The sequence below is a fragment of the Oryzias latipes genome, chromosome 21, assembly GCF_053564925.1.
Source record: "Oryzias latipes strain Hd-rR chromosome 21, Olatipes_Hd-rR_3.1".
NCBI classification, from domain to species: domain Eukaryota; kingdom Metazoa; phylum Chordata; class Actinopteri; order Beloniformes; family Adrianichthyidae; genus Oryzias; species Oryzias latipes.
In genome coordinates this window covers 27,005,976-27,025,505 of record NC_136257.1, presented here as the reverse complement: position 1 = coordinate 27,025,505, position 19,530 = coordinate 27,005,976, and the positions used below count along the sequence as shown (strand labels likewise).

Below are 19,530 nucleotides of genomic sequence, written 5' to 3'. Positions count from 1 at the left end.
TTTCCTATTTTATTTTTATTTTTTTACATAACTTTGTAGAAGTTTTAACAAACAAATAAATGACACCACACATATCCGGAAATTTACTATGAAATTCCCCGCCGGAAACTCTTAAACTTTTACTCGTTAAACATTGACAACATTTTCTGTTGATTTTTTTAACCATAATTTGTGCATGTCCCTTTGAGCCTGGTCTAATTAAAAAATGTAATGAATTGACTTATAAATATGTATTTTCCTGAATACGTTTTAACTACAATGTAAAGGACGAGAACCGATACCATGACATTTATTGCGAAATTCCATGAACCGGAAACTCAGGTGTTTCTCTCGCCAAACACTGGAAGAGTACTTACCTTTTGCCTTGTTTTTATCCAAAGAATTGTGTTTTTAGACCTGTTGTAGTCAAACGTTAATTATTTTTGATTTGTTGGAAAAGAAAATCGTAAAGTAGTTCGAGTTTTTTAAGTGCATGACAGGTAACGTCGGTAGGATTTACCTGAGAGTCCCGTAGTGAAAGTAATGACCCACCTTTTTTCAACATGAAATCCCGATCTCTTCTCCCCTACTGTATTTGTTTGATCAATTTGGGTGAGTTCTTCCTCATACTAACTTTTTAAATTAGTTTAATAAAGGATGTGTCATGTTTGTTAAAATGTCGTCGGAAAAGTAAACTAATGGTGTTTTTCAGGAGTTCCTGAGAACAGAAACTAATTTCCGGAAAATCTCCGTAAAATTCCTTATTCTTTCTCTAAGTAACTCTGCGACACTATAAGATATTTTTTAGCAACATTGATAAGGTTTAACTGCATGTATGTTTCTGTATCATAAAACCTTCACGTTGTTTGACCTTCAAAATAGTCTTTTGGAATCCACCCCGTTTACCAAAATAAAAGGCTTTCCACACAAAATCCCATACAGAACCATTTTGTTGTTGTTTTTAAACCACAAATCTAAATCAAGGTATAACCATATTGTAACCTTGCAGTTTTTATTCAATAAATAATTGATCAACTCAACATAAGAAACAACTGAAAGCTCTTAACAACCAACAGAGCAAAGGACGAACATTTGTGAATTTTGAGAATACATTTTTTTTACATTAAATTTCTTTTCAAGCCAGGTATTACAGGTTCTTCAGGGTGGATGTTGTACAAATAATTAATAAAAGTTATGCAGAATAAAACGGTTTATGATGAATTAGATTTTCCTGTCCCATTATTTTGAATCTAGTGATTCACTCCAAAAGAGGAGTGCAAAACAATCAAATATTTTAAAGTAAACATTGTGGAAAAAAAACATGATCATGTCAACTAATATATGACCTACAAGCACCGTTGAATGCAGAAGTCAGCTCTGTTCAGGAAAACCGGGTTGTTCTGTAAACCACTGCATGTCATTCAGGCAGAAAAGCCAGCAACTCATCCTGCTCCACACCTGCTACGTCTCCTGAAAGTTTCTTTATTTGTAGAAGTGTAACAATAATGTGATGCTTTGACTGTTTTGGATAGCAAATGTTTTCTCAATTTGTCATTAAATAATATAACTATTTGAAGACTTTAACTGTTGTAATCTCTCTCTTTGTTTTTTTGCTTAGTGACTACTGCAGCCCTAAAGTATGCCCTTGTGGGGAACAGCACCACTTTTAAGACGGGCATCAACACACCAGAGCCTCCTGAGGAAATTCTGTGGAAACATAATGGCAACAAAATGGTTGAGTTTGACGGGCAGCAGCAGAAACCCTTTAACCCGTTTATAGATAGGATCACTCTTAACTGGCATACCGCAGAACTGACGATTGCAAATCTCAAGTATGAAGACAGCGGAGATTATGATGTGGAAGTATTTGCTAATAAAAAATTACATCCTGCGTCTTTTCAACTGGAGGTCATCGGTAAGTTTTTGAGTCGTTTGCAAACACGCTCCACATTGTCCTCAATTGCTGGAAACCTGTAAGCTGCTTTAGGCTAAAGCATCTGATGATTATTGAAAATGCGAGAATAAGAATAAATTTAAACCTTTTTAATAACTCACAACTTCTATCTGGCTTAGAGCCGCAGACTTGTGATTGAAGAAATAACTTTAAAAAATGTCTAAAAACAAAAGAAAAAGTTAGAAGACTTGGCGTCACGCTGGATGTTGCCTTGGTCCATAACTTGGTTGGAGGATAACTCATTTTCTTCTGGAATTCCACAGTGGCTGCAGTTTTTTACAGAAAAGAGTATTTGTGTTTTTCATACATGCATCCAGAAAGGGTTTGATTGCTTTGATTAGAATTTAGCTTGTAGATTTTAAAGCAACGTGTTTTTTTTTAAGGAAATAGTTTCTGTTTGCACCATTGTTATCTACTGATGTCTTCACGCCCAAGAGATGAACTTAATATCTAACCGGTTTTATCTGTTAACCTGTCACCTAGGAGTCAAACTTTGATCTTTGCAAAAATGATTTGCTTAAGAATTGGATTTCCATTCATTCACAAAAAAAATGGTTGTAGAGTTTTATTTCTTCAAATGATAAACATTGACAACAACACAGCTGAATAACAACCATTGGATGTTAATGAGAACTGGAGTGAGTCAGTCAATTTAGTCGCCATTTTCTTTATGATCCGAACGCCGCCACGTCAGAGCGCGATGTTGTCAGTACTCAGTGATTGGTCAGAATCAGTTTGAGTTGTTGTTTCTATGACAACCACTCTGGCCAATCAGGAACGGGCTTGTTGAAAGTTAAGCAAGCAGTAAAAAATCTGTCAAAGAAATGACATACTGTTATTAAGGAATTTGGTCAATTAACTAACTTGCACTACAGATAGAATATAATGGGAAAAAGGTTAGGAAATACCAAGAACATGTTAAAGTCCCACTCCGGTCATCTTTTGAGCCTTTTTAAAAGTGATCCCAGCTGTCCTTTAATTTTGATTATGTCTCTTGTAGCCAAAATGTAAAAAAAAGGCGTGTCATTTTCTGGGACATATTACGTTTCTGCAGAGCGGTTGTAGTTCATCAGAAAGTCACCTTTGGGCGGGACCGTTGGCGCAGAGCAACGGGACCCGCCCATTGTATTTTCTATGTAACAAATACAATCCTTTTCAAACGACATTTTTTCATCTGCTCCTGATTCACAACGATTTGAATAAGGACAGACGTACAATATTGAACTTAATTTTCTAAATATACGGTATGTCCTCCAGCATGAAGAAAATGACTGAAGAACATTTTAAAAGCACCAGAAGCACAATTTCCATCAGAGTGGGCCTTTTAAAGAAGATAGCAGTTTGAGTTTGGTTTCTCGGAGTCGCGGTTACCTCCCTGTTTTGAATGTGAGGGGGGGGGGGGGGGGGGGGGCACTCAGACCAGTTCTCATGTACAGTCAATGGAGACGACAGCAACTAGTATCTCATAAATTTGTGAAAATAGGACATTTGTTTACAGGCTTGTGTTGATGTTCTCCTTTAGATCCAGTACCAAAGCCTTCCATATCCTGCAAGATCAACGCAGGAGGCAATGCAACGCTCACATGCTCTGCAGAGGTCAAGGGGCCTTATACCAAACTGGAGTTCAGCTGGACCCCACCTGGGAACGAAAAGTCAAGTTCAAGTCTAGAAATAAAGCTTGGAGATAAACAGGACAGTCAGGTGTACGAATGCAAAGTTAAAACCCAACTGTCAGAGGAAGTTTCCTCCTTCACTGCGAAGGACTGCTACACTGGTGAGACATCCTGGATTCTTCCCTTATCTATGCAGCTTCAGTCATTTACTGCAGAGTACAAAGGCTTTTTACAACTTAGTTTCATATGAAAACACATTGTGTGATCTATTAATCCATTGTATCTGAGTTTGTTGCAGATCTTAAAACAAAACAAATGCTTTCATATTTAAGCAGTTTGATAACCTAAAGTTGTTTGATGCTCCTGTAATTTTAGGATGCAGATATCAGTTCTTATTTAAAAGAATCTTTTCAGTTTTATTATTTTATGAAGTTTGATTGGGTCAATTTTGTCTCGTGTGGTTTTGTTCCGCAGAGGAAACTTCTGCTGGAAGGATTGCTGGCATTGTAGTTGGACTCCTCATTCCCATTCTTTTGGTAATCGTCGTCGTCTCCTGCCTGTACAAGAAAGGTAAAATTAAACTTCCTTATCAATGATAGATGTTTATGAATTGTCCACATATTAAAGACCTCTAAAGAAATGAAAAGAACAACAGCTTTATTCTCTTTGTAAAATCTGACGGCATGAATTACAAAAGTCATTTTTAAGGAAACAGCCATTCATTCTCTTTCAAACTTTTGAACAAACTCTGTATTCTAGATGCAAAGAAAATGTTCTATGAAAGTTGAGTTGCAGTTTTTGTGGAATTTCACATGATTTTTCTGTGTTACTAGAATAAATATTTTTGATTTTAAGGTTCCTCTGCTCTACTTTTAAAAGATTTTTTTATTTTATTTTTCCTTTTGAATGAAATATATATATATATATATATATATATATATATATATATATATATATATATATATATATATATATATATATTTTTTATTTTTTTTTTTTTTCTCTGCAAATTTAAGGCATGAACTTCTCCTGCTTTGTAGATAAAAGCTTCTCAAACTATAATTCAAATCCAGTTCAGGATTTTATTTTTCTTATTTACTTTACAGGTTGTCTTTTTAAACCAAAACATCATGATGGGGGTTACGATGAGGAAAAGCAGACACAGTTGAACAGTGCCAATGACGTTAAAGGTATTGTGTTCAAAAAAACCTATTAGCCAGATTTATGTCCTTTTTTAACGTCTGTTTGATCTTTTTATTGTAATGTGTCTCCATACCAGAAAACAATGGAGGTGGAATTGAAGAAGAAAGACGCCTGCTGGTACGAGAAGAAACTATGCCGTCCACTCAGCCACTCTACCAAAGGAATACAGGTAATACATTCAAAGAAGACACTAAAGAAGGGGAAGTCTTGTTGAAATGCATTTTTTATCTACTCACAAAAAAAGTAGCAAAAACATTCAACATATTTGATTATATAAAAGTTTTACACACTGGACTAAAAGGTTAGTAAAGAAAATCTGTCAAAAGTATAAGAATGCAAAATAATTGACTGAAAAAACATTGAAAATAATTTTTTTATGAATTTCTGTAAAGTCAAATTATTTTATTAGGTGTAAAAAGTGTATATATTATATATGTAAGCATGTCGATATTTCCCTGCACTTTCAAATTGATAAGAACCACAAAAATAGTGTTTGTGTATCAGTTTCACTAAACTCTGGCTTAGGTGAAAAGAACTAACCTCAAACAATGAACTAACATCAAGAAAATGTACAAAAAAACTTTTGTTTCACAATATGGAGATGAGGGGAATAATAAATATAAAAATCTTTCTAATGATAATAAGAAAATCAGTCTGTTACATAATGTGTAATAATTGGGGTTGCTATCATTTTTTTGTTTGATACACTGAGGAACCGAATCACGGGGAAAATGAATCGTTTCTTCCTTAAGTTTGCATAATCTAACATTGAAAGTGTCAAACATTTGTTTTGCTAAGTTACTCCAGGCTAACTGAAAGGGTTTTCTGAGTTGTTACTTGCTTATTAGCATATTTTAAAAAGTATTTTTCAGAATTTCAGCTTTTTGTTGTTGTTTTTTTTATAGCTGGATAGCTGGATAGACAGACAGACAGACAGACAGATGACTTTATTAATCCCACAATGGGGAAATTTAATTTATCTGTGGCAGCAAAAACGACATTCAGGAATAATCTATATAATATAACATCAACAAGGACATAAAAAATGACATTCATATTAAAATATTAAAAATTATTATGACAACTACTATACAAATTATTATTAAAAGTATGATTAAATATGAAATTCATATTAAATAAATAAATAAATATTAAATAAATACAGCTGAGAAAATGTAAAAAACATGTGGTCAACTGTAAAAAACAAAAATGACAAAAACACTATTATTTAAATAATTAAATAATTAAGTAATAAAGTACACACTAAAAAAACACTATTCAGGAACATAAAAACAATTGAAAAACATTAACAACTGCAACAAAAGTAGATGAAAAAATGAGTGAAAGAAAGAAAAAATACTTTATACTGTATGTTTACTATATAACTTTGTCTGATAATTAATAGGAATTTATTTTTTGTTAGATGACAGTGAACAATGATTGGCACAAAACTGTAATATTATTTATTTATATGAAAATCAATAAGCATTTTAGTTTCTTTAAACGATGTGTAATAATCATTTCTGCAATAATTTATTAAGATGTTTTCATGACAACCAATAAGTACTTTATCTTTATTTCTTGATATCTGCCCTTGGACTAAAATAGCATTACTACATTTAAATATGTGTTAAGAACAGGATTGTGTAAGACTGGATTTAGATTTTTGTTGTTATTTGCCTCAAAAACCTCATGAAAGTGCAGTAAAACAATCATCATTATGGATTTTTCTACATCATAACAACCTTTCTTGGGGGGTTTGATTTCTGCAGATAAGTTTCAGGAAGAGTTGAGACGAAGCGTTAGACAACACTGTAAGTCTGGAAGCCGTACTAACAAACTGCTTCTGTTCTGACTCACACTTGTACTAACAAAGCGTGTTCGTTTAGACTAACAGTGGGACTATTGAATAAAAGCATCCATAAAAATGTTCACTAATATAAATGTACTGTTACGTATTTCTGACAGAACTGCATCAGTTTGGTCTTTTACAGTATTTTCTCTCGACTGCTTTAGCTTCAAAGAACCAGCAGGATGAGAGCCCTTCGGTTCTACCCCAACCACCCTTGAAGCCCAGTCGCTCTATAGTGTCGCCTTCAAAGAGCCAAACACACAATGAGGAAAGTGAAGTCAATGGAGATGCTAAGGAAAAAGAGCCAGAGAGTGATCCTTTACCCAGTGAGAAGGCCGCTGATGTAGACCCAGGTGAGGTTCAGAAAAAAAACACGATGAAATGATTCCAAACATCCAGGTCATGAAAGCACTAGTTTACAGCCCCTCACACCCCCAACCCAACATCACCAGTGCAATAAAAATGGTGAGCAATCCACCTGTACAGTTTTGAGCAGATGCCAGCTCAGACGAGGAAAACGACGATGTATCTATTTGGTTGTGAGTGGATGCATCAGAATGAAGCAGAGCAGGGAGCCTGTGGCCCGCTAACTGTAGCTTCTAGGTCTCAGCTGCAAGCTTTTTCAGACACCTGCTCCTGATTCACACTGATTTAAATAAAGAAATACTCAGAAATGCAATGTTAAGATTAATTTTACAAATATATGTCATGAGCAAAATGTTGCAAGAACATGTTAAAAACATAAAACACAATTTTCATTGGAGTGGGTCATTAAAATGTCTTCAGATTGGTCTCTAAAAAGTTGTTTTTACTGTGTTTTACCCTCAGAAAAGAACCAGCATGAGATCCCTTCATCTCCTCCCCAACCACCCTTGAAGCCCAGTCGCTCTATAGTGTCGCCTTCAAGGAGCCAAACACACAATAAGGAAGGTAAAGTCAATGGAGATGCTGAGGAAAAAGGTCCAGAGAGCGAACCTTTACCCAGTGAGAAGACCACTGATGTAGAACCAGGTGAGATTCAAAGACAGAGCTTTGATCAAACAGCTCCATGTTTGAATCAGGTCAGCCTCTTAGGGTTTTTCTGTTTTGCAGGTTCACAGCAAAACCAGCACGAGATCATTTCACCTCTTCTCACTGTGCCTGTAGAGCAACACAACACAGAAGACCCCCATGCAAAGGAAGCCATCAAAGAAACAGAAGCAAAGGTTTCAGAGAGCGCTCCTTCAGGCCTCGAGCAGAAAACTGTCGGAGAATCAAGTGAGGGTTTAGTGACCCACTACCATGTGAAATGGGATGTTGGTATGATGTATATAAAAAGAAATAAAGGTGAAACTAAGTATATCTTTCTACAATTCGTAGTGAATCAGGACCAGACTGAAAGCTCACATCCTCCTCCAGTGGCAGCAAAGCCAAGTCGAGCCTCGTATATCAACAGAGTTTACAAGAACCCTGCTGGTGAAGAAGGTCTGAAAGCAAACGTTTTAGAAAGTGGTCTGTCTGACAGGACCTGCTGTTACCTGGTGACTTTGAGTCCCAAAGTAATAAACCATAATGAAGGTTAAAACTAAGTCTTCTGCCAGACTTTAAATGATTCAATGATAATGAAGACAATTAAATATTTACATTTTCATTGGAAACTAAACAAATTGATTAGATTTTAGGTCAATGTCAGTTTTAAAAAAAAAAAATTTTTTTTAACGAACTGTCCATTTTTTTTTTTTCATTTTTTCATGTTTTTTTCCACCAGGAGTACAGCCATGTTCTCTAAACTGCCATCATCTCACTTTTGCTTCCATCCCGACTGTTTCAGATTCAGAGAAGAAGAAGGAGGAAGTTTCTTTTCTGACGTCTGTGCAAAGCAGCACTTCAGTCCCACCCACAGACACCAAGGAAGCCGTGGAACAAGAAGAAAATCCAAAAGAAAACTCTTCAGGAATCGATTTTCCCGTCTCTAAGGAAACCGCTGTTGTGTTGCCGGGTAAGTTAGACATCCCAAACTGGAAAACACAATTCTCAATTACCCATAAAAGGGGATTTTGTTTCATTTAGGAGAAATTTAATTGAGTCAATTTGAGTATTATTTTAACAAATGAATCATTTGATTGGTGTAGAACATGTCGAAAACAGTAACTGTTCTAATGCCGTCAAAAGAATTAAACTCACAAAAAAATCCTATTTTAAGTTAAAAAAATAAAATTTGTAAAAAAAAATCTAACTTTCAGAACAGAATTTATCTCTGAAGTATTACTGAAAATTAAATTAAAATAAAGGAATAAGATAGAAATACATTATTTATTAATTAATAAAACTCTTTTTAACTTAATGTTATAAATCATACTTATTAGTTACTTAATTCTTAAAATGTCTCGTTTTTCACCTCTGAATGTGTTGCAGTCTGCATGCAGTTGGAGTCCTCTTTGTTTACTCAACACTAGCTGCGTTTCCATGGGCAGAAGTAATCGAAAAGAACGCCTGATCTGAAAGAAAATGCGTCATGTTAAACGCGCCGTTCGGAATACTCTGCCCCGATCAGACTCATTCGGATCAAAATTTCTTTCCGATTGAGATAGGTGCGTTATACCGATCGTGGAGCATGTAAACGGTCATTCCGATCGTGTGTCACTACTGCTCTGGGTTACGTCATGCATAGACGGTGTTTCGCTGAGAGAAAGCTTTGGAGCGCATACGGGACCACCAGCTGCTCTGCGGACGCCCCGTGAAAAGCGCCGCTCCGCTCTCGCCCCGCTGGCTCTCCCCTCTCTTTCACCCCTCACGAGGGAGATGCGGAGGAGGAGCGCTTCGTGCCCTCCGACGCTCACTCGGTCCACTGGCACCCGAGTGAGCAGAGCAGCCGAATTACGTAATAACTTTGTGTCTGAGCGGAGGGAGGATGCTTTGTTACGTGTGCGTTTTTTGTTTTATGTGTGGGAGAATTCAGACTGCGAGCCGTCCGCCGTCCCGCCGCTCTGGGTTAGCGGCTCCAGGACTCAGGAGAGCCGCCAGCTCACGCAGCGAGTTTGGGGAAGCAGAAAGAAATGTCGCTCAGTCCTTAGAAACTGTTCAAACAATCAGGTGGATTTGTGTTTCCAGTTGTGTCCCAACTAAATAAAGGCTGATGTTATTCCCAGGCATTTACATGCAGCCAGGATTCAGATTGCTGCGTTATGTGGTCCTGGATTTTGTGTCCATCAGGCTAATGTTGTTAGCCTGTGTTTATAGCCTGTCCTAACCCTTCTTCCAGCTTCATTCTTCCACAAAAAAAGCACTGATCACACGGATGAAATAAAACAATGAGCGAACAGACGCTTCATAATATTCACAACTTTAATAAAAACACGTTTGGAAGATCGTCTCGTATTACCGAGCTGCTGCATAAAATTAATGTCTGTGGCAGCTGTTTGTTTTGAACGGGACCTATTTCCTCATCCGGGATCTTTTAACACTCCTGCGCATGCCCAAATGATTCATTCCGACCGAAAGTGTGAGTCATGGGAACGTTTGTTCTAATCGGAAAAAGGTTTTCTGATCCCATGTGCACGGGTGAATTTTAACCCGACCATTGATCCGATCAAGATATTCTGCCCATGTAACCGCGGCTACTGACCCTTCATCCTCACAAGTTATCAAAGAAGCTAAAAAAAATAAGAATAATAACCGAAAGAGCAAGAAGTATGGTGTGTATTAAGACAAGAAAGCTGAAACTGCGTTTCTGAGTATTTCTTTCCACAAATCATAGTGAATCAGGACCAGACGAAAAAGTCCAGCGTGAAAAAGATTGTATTTGTGACGTTGAAAATACGCTGGGCAGGCCACAAGCTTCCTGCTCTGCTCCATTCTGATGCATCCACTTTTAGACAAATAGATCCATGAACGTCTTTGTTTTCCTCGTCTGGAATCTGGATCTAAACTGTACGACTGGATAGCTCCAGTATTGCTCCCCATTTTTGTTGCTCCAGTCATGTTAGCTTGGGGGTTGTCATTAGTCTCTGTGTTTTAACTCCCCACATTCACATAGATAATTTCCTCTGAGTTCTAAATTGTGGTCAGAAATATTTAATAAAAGATGTCTTGCAGATTTGACAGAAAAACAGAAGACTGAAAGCTCACATCCTCCTCCTGTGGCAGCAAAGCCAAGTCGAGCCTCGTATATCAACAGAGTTTACAAGAACCCTGCTGGTGAAGAAGGTCTGAAAGCAAACGTTTTAGAAAGTGGTCTGTCTGACAGGACCTGCTGTTACCTGGTGACTTTGAGTCCCAAAGTAATAAACCATAATGATTAATGAAAGTTAAAACTAATTCTTCAGCCAGACTTGAAATGGTTCTATGATAATAAATACAATTAATTATTTATTAATTATTATTTATTTTTCATCAGAAACCAAACAAATTGATGAGATTTTGGGTCAATCTCAGATTTAAAAAAAAATCCTGTTTAAATACTCTAGTATTTTTTTTTAACAAATTTTCCTTTTTGTGCATTTTCTCATGTTTATTTTCCACCAGGAGTGCAGCCATGTTCTCTAAACTGCCATCATCTCACTTTCTGCTTCCATCCCGGACTGTTTCAGATTCAGAGAAGAAGAAGGAGGAAGTTTCCTCTCTGACGTCTGTGCCAAGCAGAGCTTCAGTCCCACCCACAGACACCAAGGAAGCCGTGGAACAAGCAGAAAATCCAAAAGAAAACTCTTCAGGAATCGATCCTCCCGTCTCTAAGGAAACTGCTGTTGTGTTGCCGGGTAAGTTAGACATCCCAAACTGGAAAAGACATCTCAATTACCCTTTAAAGGGATTTTGATTTATTTAGGAGAAATTCAATTGAGTTAATTATTTTAGAACACCATTTGATTATTATTTTAACAAATGATTCATTTGGTAAATGGCGTATACTTATATAGCGCCTTTCTTCCTACAAGGACAAAGCGCTTTACAGTCACAGACCCATTCACCCATGCACACACACATTCACACACTGGTGGCGGCTCCGCTGCCAAACACAGGCGCCTGCCTACCACCAGAGGCAAGGGTTGGGTTCAGTGTCTTGCCCAAGGACACTTCGACTCATGGGCGTGCAAGGCGGGAATCGAACCTGCAATCTTACGATCATGGGTCGACCGCCCTACTGCTGCACCACGGGCGGCCGTGGTGCAGCAGAGATTTGATATGTGTAGAACATGTCAAAAAGAGTAACTGTTCTAATGCCGTCAAAAGAATTTATACAGTGGTGGACAAAATTGTTTGTAGCCCTCAGTTAAAGAAAGAAAATCCACAATGCTCACTGAAATGACTTGAAACTTTCAAAAGTAACAATAAATTAAAATTTATTGAAAATTAAATCATCAAAATCAGCCATTACTTTTGAGTTGTTGATTAACAGAATTATTAAAAAAAAAAAAAAAAAAAACTAATGAAATAGGGCTGGACAAAAATGATGGGACCCATAACTTAATATTTTGTTGCATAACCTTTTGAGGCAATCACTGCAATTAAACTGTTTCTGTATTTGTCAATGAGCCTTCTGCACCTGTCCACAGGTATTTTGGTCCACTCCTCATGAGCAAACTGCTCCAGTTGTCTCAAGAATGACAGGTATCTTCTCCAAATGCCATGTTTCAGCTCCTTCCACAGATGTTCAATGGGATTCAGATCTGGGCTCATAGAAGGCCACTTCAGAATAGTCCAACACTTTTCTCTGAGCCATTCTTGGGTGTTTATGGCTGTGTGTTTTAGATGGTTGTCCTGTTGAAAGACCCATGACCTGCCACTGAGACCAAGCTTTCTGGAACTAGGCAGCACATTTCTACCCAGAATGCCTTGATAATCTAGAGATTTCATTTTACCTTTCACAACTTCAAGACACCCTGTGCCAGATGCAGCAAAGCAGCCCCAAAACAGAACTGAGCCTCCTCCATGTTTCACAGTAGGGACAGTGTTCTTTTCGTTGTATGCTTCATTTTTGTCTACGAACATAGTTTGCCTTACCAAAAAGCTCCAGTTTGGTCTCATCTGTCCAAAGGACATTTTCCCAGAAGCTTTGTGGCTTGTCAACATGCATTTTTGCAAATTCCAGTCTGGCTTTTTTATAATTTCCTTTCAACAGTGGTGTCCTCCTTGGTCGTCTCCCATGAAGTCCACTCTGGCTCAAACAACGACGAATGGTGCGATCTGACACTGATGTACCTTGATCTAGGAGTTCACCTTTAATGTCTTTGGAGGTTCTTCTGGGCTCTTTGGATACAGTTCCAACTATCCGTCTCCTCAATTTGTCATCAATTTTCCTCTTCCAGCCACGTCCAGGGAGGTTGGCTACTGTCCCGTGGGTCATAAACTTCTGACTAATATGAGCCACTGTCGTCACAGGAACTTCAAGCTGCTTAGAGATGGTTTTATAGCTTTTACCTTTACCATGTTTGTCTATAATTTTGTTTCTAATGTCCTGGGACAATTCTCTCCTTCACATTCTGTTGTCCGTGTTCAGTGTGGTACACAGCTTTTCACCAAACAACAACATGACTATTTGTCTCCCTTTAAATAGACAGACTGACTGATAATGGGTTTGAAAACAGCCGTGATGTTGTGATGTCATCATGACCCCTTGGGCAATTAGTTCTCAGTCTTTCATGGAGGTACCATCATTTTTGTCCAGCCCTATTTCATTAGTTTGATTTTTTTGATAATTCTGTTAATCAACAACTCAAAAGTAATGGCTGATTTTGATGATTTCATTTTCAATAAATTTTTATTTATTGTTACTTTTGAACGTTTCAAGTAATTTCAGTGAGTATTGTGGACTTTCTTTCTTTAACTGAGTGGTACAAACAATTTGTTTTCCGCCACTGTATATTCAAGTTAAACTGTTTTCATCAATATCATTTACTCTATCAAACTTACAAAAAAATGGTAGTTTACGTAAAAAAACAAAAAGGAAAAAAAATATCACTTTGAGAACAGAATTTATCTCTGAAGTATTGCTGACAATTGAATTAAACTATAGGAATAAGATAGAAGTACATTATTTATTACAATAAAACAAAAATGCTGCTCTTTTTAACTTAATGTTATAAATCACACTTTTCTTAAAATGTCTCGTTTTTCTCATCTGAATGTGTTGGAGTCCTCTTTGTTTACTTAGCACTGACTCTTCATCCTCACAAGTTATCAAAGAGCTGAGAAAATAGGAAAAATAACCGAAAAAGCAAGAAGTATGATGTGTATTAAGAAAAGAAAGCTGAAAATGCGTTTCTGAGCATTTCTTTATTCAGAAGAAAAAGTCCAGCGTGAAAAAGATTGTATTTGTGACGTTGAAAATACGCTGGGCAGGCCACAAGCTTCCTGCTCTGCTCCATTCTGATGCATCCACTTTTAGACAAATAGATCCATGAACGTCTTTGTTTTCCTCGTCTGGAATCTGGATCTAAACTGTACGACTGGATAGCTCCAGTATTGCTCCCCATTTTTGTTGCACCAGTCATGTTAGCTTGGGGGTTTTCAATAGCCTCTGTGTTTGAACTCCCCACATTCACATAGATAATTTCCTCTGAGTTCTAAATTGTGGTCAGAAATATTTAATAAAAGATGTCTTGCAGATTTGACAGAAAAACAGAAGACCGAAAGCTCACATCCTCCTCCTGTGGCAGCAAAGCCAAGTCGAGCCTCGTATATCAACAGAGGTTTCAAGAACCCTGCTGGTGAAGAAGGTCTGAAAGCAAACGTTTTAGAAAGTGGTCTGTCTGACAGGACCTGCTGTTACCTGGTGACTTTGAGTCCCAAAGTGATAAACCATAATGATTAATAAAGGTTAAAACTAATTCTTCAGCCAGACTTGAAATGGTTCTATGATAAGAAGACAATTAATTATTTACATTTTCATTAGAAACTAAACAAATTGATGAGATTTTGGGTCAATGTTTCAGATTCAGAGAAGAAGAAGAAGGAGGAAGTTTCATCTCTGACGTCTGTGCCAAGCAGCACTTCAGTCCCACCCACAGACACCAAGGAAGCCGCGGAACAAGAAGAAAATCCAAAAGAAAACTCTTCAGGAATCGATCCTGCCGTCTCTAAGGAAACCGCTGTTGTGTTGCCGGGTAAGTTAGACATCCCAAACTGGAAAAGACATCTCAATTACTCTTAAAAGGGGATTTTGATTCATTTAGGAAAAATTCAATTGAGTTTAATTATTTTAATACACAATTTTTGTGTGAATGAATGGGACTGTGACACTACAGGTGGTTTGGGCTTTCTAAAAAGGTAAAGAAACTCCAAATAAACACCATTTACCATGTATTAGTTTTTGGTGTAAAGTCAGACTTTTGTGTTTTACATGGGATTCAGTGGGAAATTAATTTCTTCTGACATCTGTGGGCTTTCGATGAACTGCAACACTTGTTACTTCCCGGTTTACGGCAAATTCAAGAACAGAAGGAAGAAAGATTGTGAAAAAACAAGTAAAGATTTCTGAGCGTTTTAACTCTGATTCATCAGTTGGGCTTTAGAGATTCCTGAGCATCCGAATCTCTGGATTTTCAGCCTTTATCAGGGTTTCTGCTAATCTGCCTTTAAGGTTAATCTGTGTTCAGCACGGCTTCACCAAACAGATCGCTGCAAAGTAGGTCATCAACTTTGTTCTTAGTAAAGATTTTCAGTCATCCACGTCACAGTATCTATCATCGATCTCGTTGTGCATTTGGATTTGATGTTTGGAACAGAAAAATCTGTTATTTCCTGTCCTGCGGCGCCTCATGCAGGCGAACCAAAGCTGGGCTTTCCACAGGAAACTTTCAGTTTCATTTCACTGACCTGAATCCAGCCAAGGTCACATTTTACTGCACAGAAGGGGAAAGATTCATTGGTTCATACGTTGGGCTCCTGCAGCTGCAGTTTGTTTGCCTTAAACAATCTGCACTTGTGTCAACTCAAAAGAGTTTTCCTGTGTGCTATTAAAAAAAAAAAAAAAAAAGATCTTTGACAGCTAATCTAATGAATTGTTTGTTTACCTCATTATGTAACTTTCATATATGGGAAACACATTCAATACATTATTTTAAAATAAATTCATCTTATTCCTTTATCAAATCCAATCCACCTACAAATTCCAGCTTTCACTGACAGTAATGGACTCCTCCCTTAAACAAATGGGCCCATACCATTACTGCTCCTCCGCCAAACAGGTACAACGCTAGAGTCAGACAGGAAGTCTTCCATCTGACGTTTGTGCAGAGACGCTTACATAATCAATGCTTTACTCCCCTCCATGCAATGTGGTGATGTGGGAGTTACCTGCAGCTTCTCAACAGTGGAGTCCCATACCATGAAGCTCCCACCTTTTGGTTGATTATCCGGGAAGCCACCGATCCCCTTCAGAAGCAGCTACAAGACCAATAATTAATAAGAGGTTTGTTCAAACAAATTTCCACCCGAACCCTGAAGAGAGATGGTTTGTCCCTGTCGCCTCGATGGCTCTGAGGATCAAACGCCATCATCATTTTGAAATACATCTTTAAAGCATCAAGCGGCCTTTAGACCAACCCCTTTGTGTGCGTTTTAGTCAAATAAGTGCAAATGGATCCGCAGCAGGCTTGAACAAACCTCTGTGGCTGTGCTCTGAGCTTCATTAGTTCCATCCTGGCAGCTTCTGCCGGCTGTCAGGAAAACAAACAGAAAAATCAAACGCCGTGTTGCATATTTCATAGCATCCCGCTGTGGTGCCTTTGCAGCGGAGCCACGCTTTGCTGTTCTCATGGAAGCGCCACGTTCACCGCATCATTTTACGTTTGTTTTTTAGAATACAGCCACAGACGACACAGTGAAGGCGGACGAGGACGGTCATTTTAACAACAGGAAGTGGATCAGCAGTCCTCATTCCATGTTTTCTGCTGAAAATATCCCCAGCAGAATTATTGCTTTGAGGATCACCAAAGCACTTTAAAAGTGAAAATCTGTTTGTTTTTTTCTCCTCGCCTTTTCGAAATGTTTTCACCAGATTTGTTTTTGCTTAAAGTCTGGTGATAGTCTGCTGTTTGTTCAAAGGGATGTCTGCACCCTCCAGATATCACAACTGTTGTGATATCAAATATCAAGTATTTGATCCCTTGCTGATTGTGTAGAAATGTTCATCTTAGTGGTAGGTTCATTTGAACAGAGAGAGATAAAAACTCACAAAGAAAAACAAGGAACCCACTTGAAAGAATGTATATACATTTATTTGCATTTCATTGAAGGAAATAAGTATTTGAATCATCTAGACGGAAAGACTTGTCGACTCTGAGCTTCAGATCTCTCCGTAGGTTTTCTATAGGATTGAGGTCCAGAGACCGGCTGGACCACTCCATGGCCTTTATATGCTGCTTCCTCAGCCACTCCTTGGCTGGCTTGGCTGCATGTTTTTGCTCAGATCTGCAGGTTCTTAAACTATCTGTTTTTTGCACAAACGGCTATTTTCATGGAGTGGTCAGAGCAACACATTAATCTTTCAGGTTTGAATTCACACCTCTGTAATTTTCAAAATAAAAATTTCCCTCATCAAATATTGTGACATGTTTTTTGCTCCAAACAATTATTTTATGTTTTTTTTCCCCCCCATTGAGATGTGATGTGTTAACAGAGTGTTTCTTTGAATTGTGCTTTTTACATGTGCACACTCTCTGGAAGTCCTTTTTTGTCCATGTTTTTAAAAGCTGTCTCTTTGCCTTTGGTTGTGAACGGCTGTTTGTTTTGTGTGTTTTAGGGTCTGATGTAGTGGGAGATGAGCATAAACAGCCAAAGTGTAGTGCTGACACCAGCGTTTCTGCCCCTGCTGAGCCACCCGCTTCACCCGTGACCCAAAATGTTCCAAAGACGCCTCCCAACGAGGCTGTTGAACCAGAAGGAAATGGCTTCACGGGTCCAGCCTCTCCAGAGCCATCAGAGAGAAAAGCTGAGCAACCTGAGGTTAAAGACTCGCAGAATATCATTGAGGTAAAAACACCACCACCCCCCACTCCAGAGCCAAACCCCGCTGGAGCGGGAACGCAAACGGGAGCCGGGCAGCAGGAGAAAGACAAGCGGGTCCCTCCTGCAGAAGAGGAGGAATCCCAGAAAGAGAACAGTCATTTAATAGACCATGAACAAGATGAGGGCCACAATTCAGAACCAGAAGAGAGTTTCCAAACCCCCCCATGCTCGCCAAAACGATCCCCAAAGGAGGCCAAGGTCGGGTCTGACAGCAGCAGTGGAGAAGACCAAAGCAAAGAGGATGAAGGAGAAGCAGCTCTTAGCGAACCTAAACATTCACAATGAGGGTTTAATGAGAATGAATGCAGTCAAAAAAGCTTCATATACCACAGTAAAAAGGTGAATTCAATAAAATAAAGGTCAAATAAAACATGACAGATTAGAGAAACTTTTATTAAGATGATAAAAAAATGAAATACTTCATTATAAAAAATGCCTGTCAGTCATTTAAAAAGACCGAAAACAAAAGATTCTCTTTTTTAAACTGCATTTGTTCATGTTTCTGTACAGGTTTGAGTTTTCTGGACAGCTCTTTAAATTATCAGAGCTGTTGGACAAAATAGGCAAACTTAATTGAATGCATCATAATGTTGGGGGCGACTGATAGAAATGTGCCTTTAAAAGTCAGGGTTAACCACGATCGGTCTTTTTCTCATTACATTTTCTAAGTTAAATTGCTTATAAAAGCTGTTCAGTGTTTGTCTCCACTAATCAAAAATAATTCAAGTACTTGGACAGTGGTGCTTTTTATGACAAACGTTCAGTAAAAAATGCTAAAGTTACTTTTTAGAATTTTTCTGTTATTAATTTATGTTTGGAAGGATTACAGTCAGCAGCAAAAATAGGAAAATGTTTATTCACCATAGTTCTGTTTGTTATTGGTGGGTCTTTTTGATTTGTTTTTAAGTTGTAATATAAAACAATGGAAGCTAAAACAGAAATGTTTTTATTTAGTATTATACTTTAATAAAGTTATTTTATTAGGTGCAAATAATTTGTTAGTAATCTATACTAACAATGTACATATATTGAATATTTTGACAAAAATACTATATTTCTTATTTTCTGCACTGATGGCCTGGATTTAAGAAAAGAAAATGGAAAAGCGAACAGAACTACAATATTTTGTTTTTTTTGTTTTTGATATTGTTGTTTTATTAAATGATCATCTTTCAAAAGCAGAAGTCATTTATATTTTCTGATCAGACTGATTTACCTTCTGTTCATGGACCATATGTGGGACTAGGATTTCTTTTAAATGAAAACACAATAAAATCCTCCAGAAGTTCATGAAATATCCACGAAAATAACACTAAATCAGCCTTAACGCTGAGTGAAAGGTAAGACTAGTGCTTCGTCAATAGGGGGCAGTGTTTATCAGCCTTTCCTTGTGTTTCTTGCTTTTTTTTGTGATCCAAAATGTTAGAAATATTCTTTTTAAGGCCCAGCCATTAAGATAAGTCCAGGATATTAGTTTCTGTAAAGACAACCTTGATTACAAAATGTAAAGTACTTAATAATAAACCTCGCTGTTACAGGAGTGTATGAAAGCACATTTTTCAAAGTCCAAAACCTTGAATGAAATGGAGGATTTTAATGAAAGTTCACAAGCTTCATTAGAATGAATAATGCTGGAGTTGATGGATGCTTGGATATATATTAAAGGTTTGTTTTTTTTAAAAGGTTCCTGTGAGTTTCTGAGCTGCAGAGGTGGGGTTGGAGACAAAAGTCCAGGACAAGCAGGTTCACCCTCAGCTGAGTGACAAGCTGGTGTAGATTTGGAAAGGCTGTGCGAGGGAGTCATGCATGATTAGTTTAACCCCGGAGTCACTGGGAAGTCTGTGATCTGCTACCAGCTGCCCTGTGGGTTCACCACGAAGGCGCAGAATGAACGCTATCGTGTTTCTGTGGTCACAACAAATACCAGAGCTTTATCAGAGTAT

The 19,530-nt window shown here is 37.8% G+C and overlaps 1 protein-coding gene across 8 annotated transcripts; it reads left to right on the top strand.

Annotated features, from left to right (window-relative positions):
* The first annotated feature begins 120 nt into the window (after positions 1 to 120).
* LOC111946735 (uncharacterized) lies at positions 121 to 18,765 on the top strand. Of its 8 annotated transcripts, XM_023950766.2 has the most exons (17): positions 301 to 591; positions 1,598 to 1,894; positions 3,456 to 3,707; positions 4,021 to 4,116; positions 4,653 to 4,736; positions 4,826 to 4,918; positions 6,522 to 6,563; positions 6,766 to 6,954; positions 7,430 to 7,612; positions 7,694 to 7,858; positions 7,961 to 8,065; positions 8,412 to 8,579; positions 10,676 to 10,786; positions 11,170 to 11,337; positions 14,185 to 14,295; positions 14,512 to 14,682; positions 17,322 to 18,765. In XM_023950766.2, the coding sequence occupies exons 1-17, from the start codon at positions 543 to 545 to the stop codon at positions 17,870 to 17,872; spliced, it is 2,835 nt and encodes a 944-aa protein (XP_023806534.1). In that variant the 5' UTR covers positions 301 to 542; the 3' UTR covers positions 17,873 to 18,765. The 8 variants fall into 8 exon arrangements, with proteins under 8 accessions (XP_023806535.1, XP_078796125.1, XP_078796126.1 ...); XM_023950767.2 differs by lacking the exon at positions 6,522 to 6,563 and having other exon boundaries at positions 121 to 591; XM_078939998.1 differs by lacking the exon at positions 7,961 to 8,065.
* The last annotated feature ends 765 nt before the right edge of the window (positions 18,766 to 19,530 follow it).

What these genes read in the sequence shown, in the direction of transcription:
- LOC111946735 (XM_023950766.2), top strand. Translation starts at nt 543, where the DNA reads ATGAAATCCCGATCTCTTCTCCCCTACTGTATTTGTTTGATCAATTTG. An exon ending in GACCACTGATGTAGAACCAG is followed by an intron (nt 7,613 to 7,693) that starts GTGAGATTCAAA and finishes TCTGTTTTGCAG; the next exon opens with GTTCACAGCAAAACCAGCAC. An exon ending in AACCGCTGTTGTGTTGCCGG is followed by an intron (nt 14,683 to 17,321) that starts GTAAGTTAGACA and finishes TGTGTGTTTTAG; the next exon opens with GGTCTGATGTAGTGGGAGAT.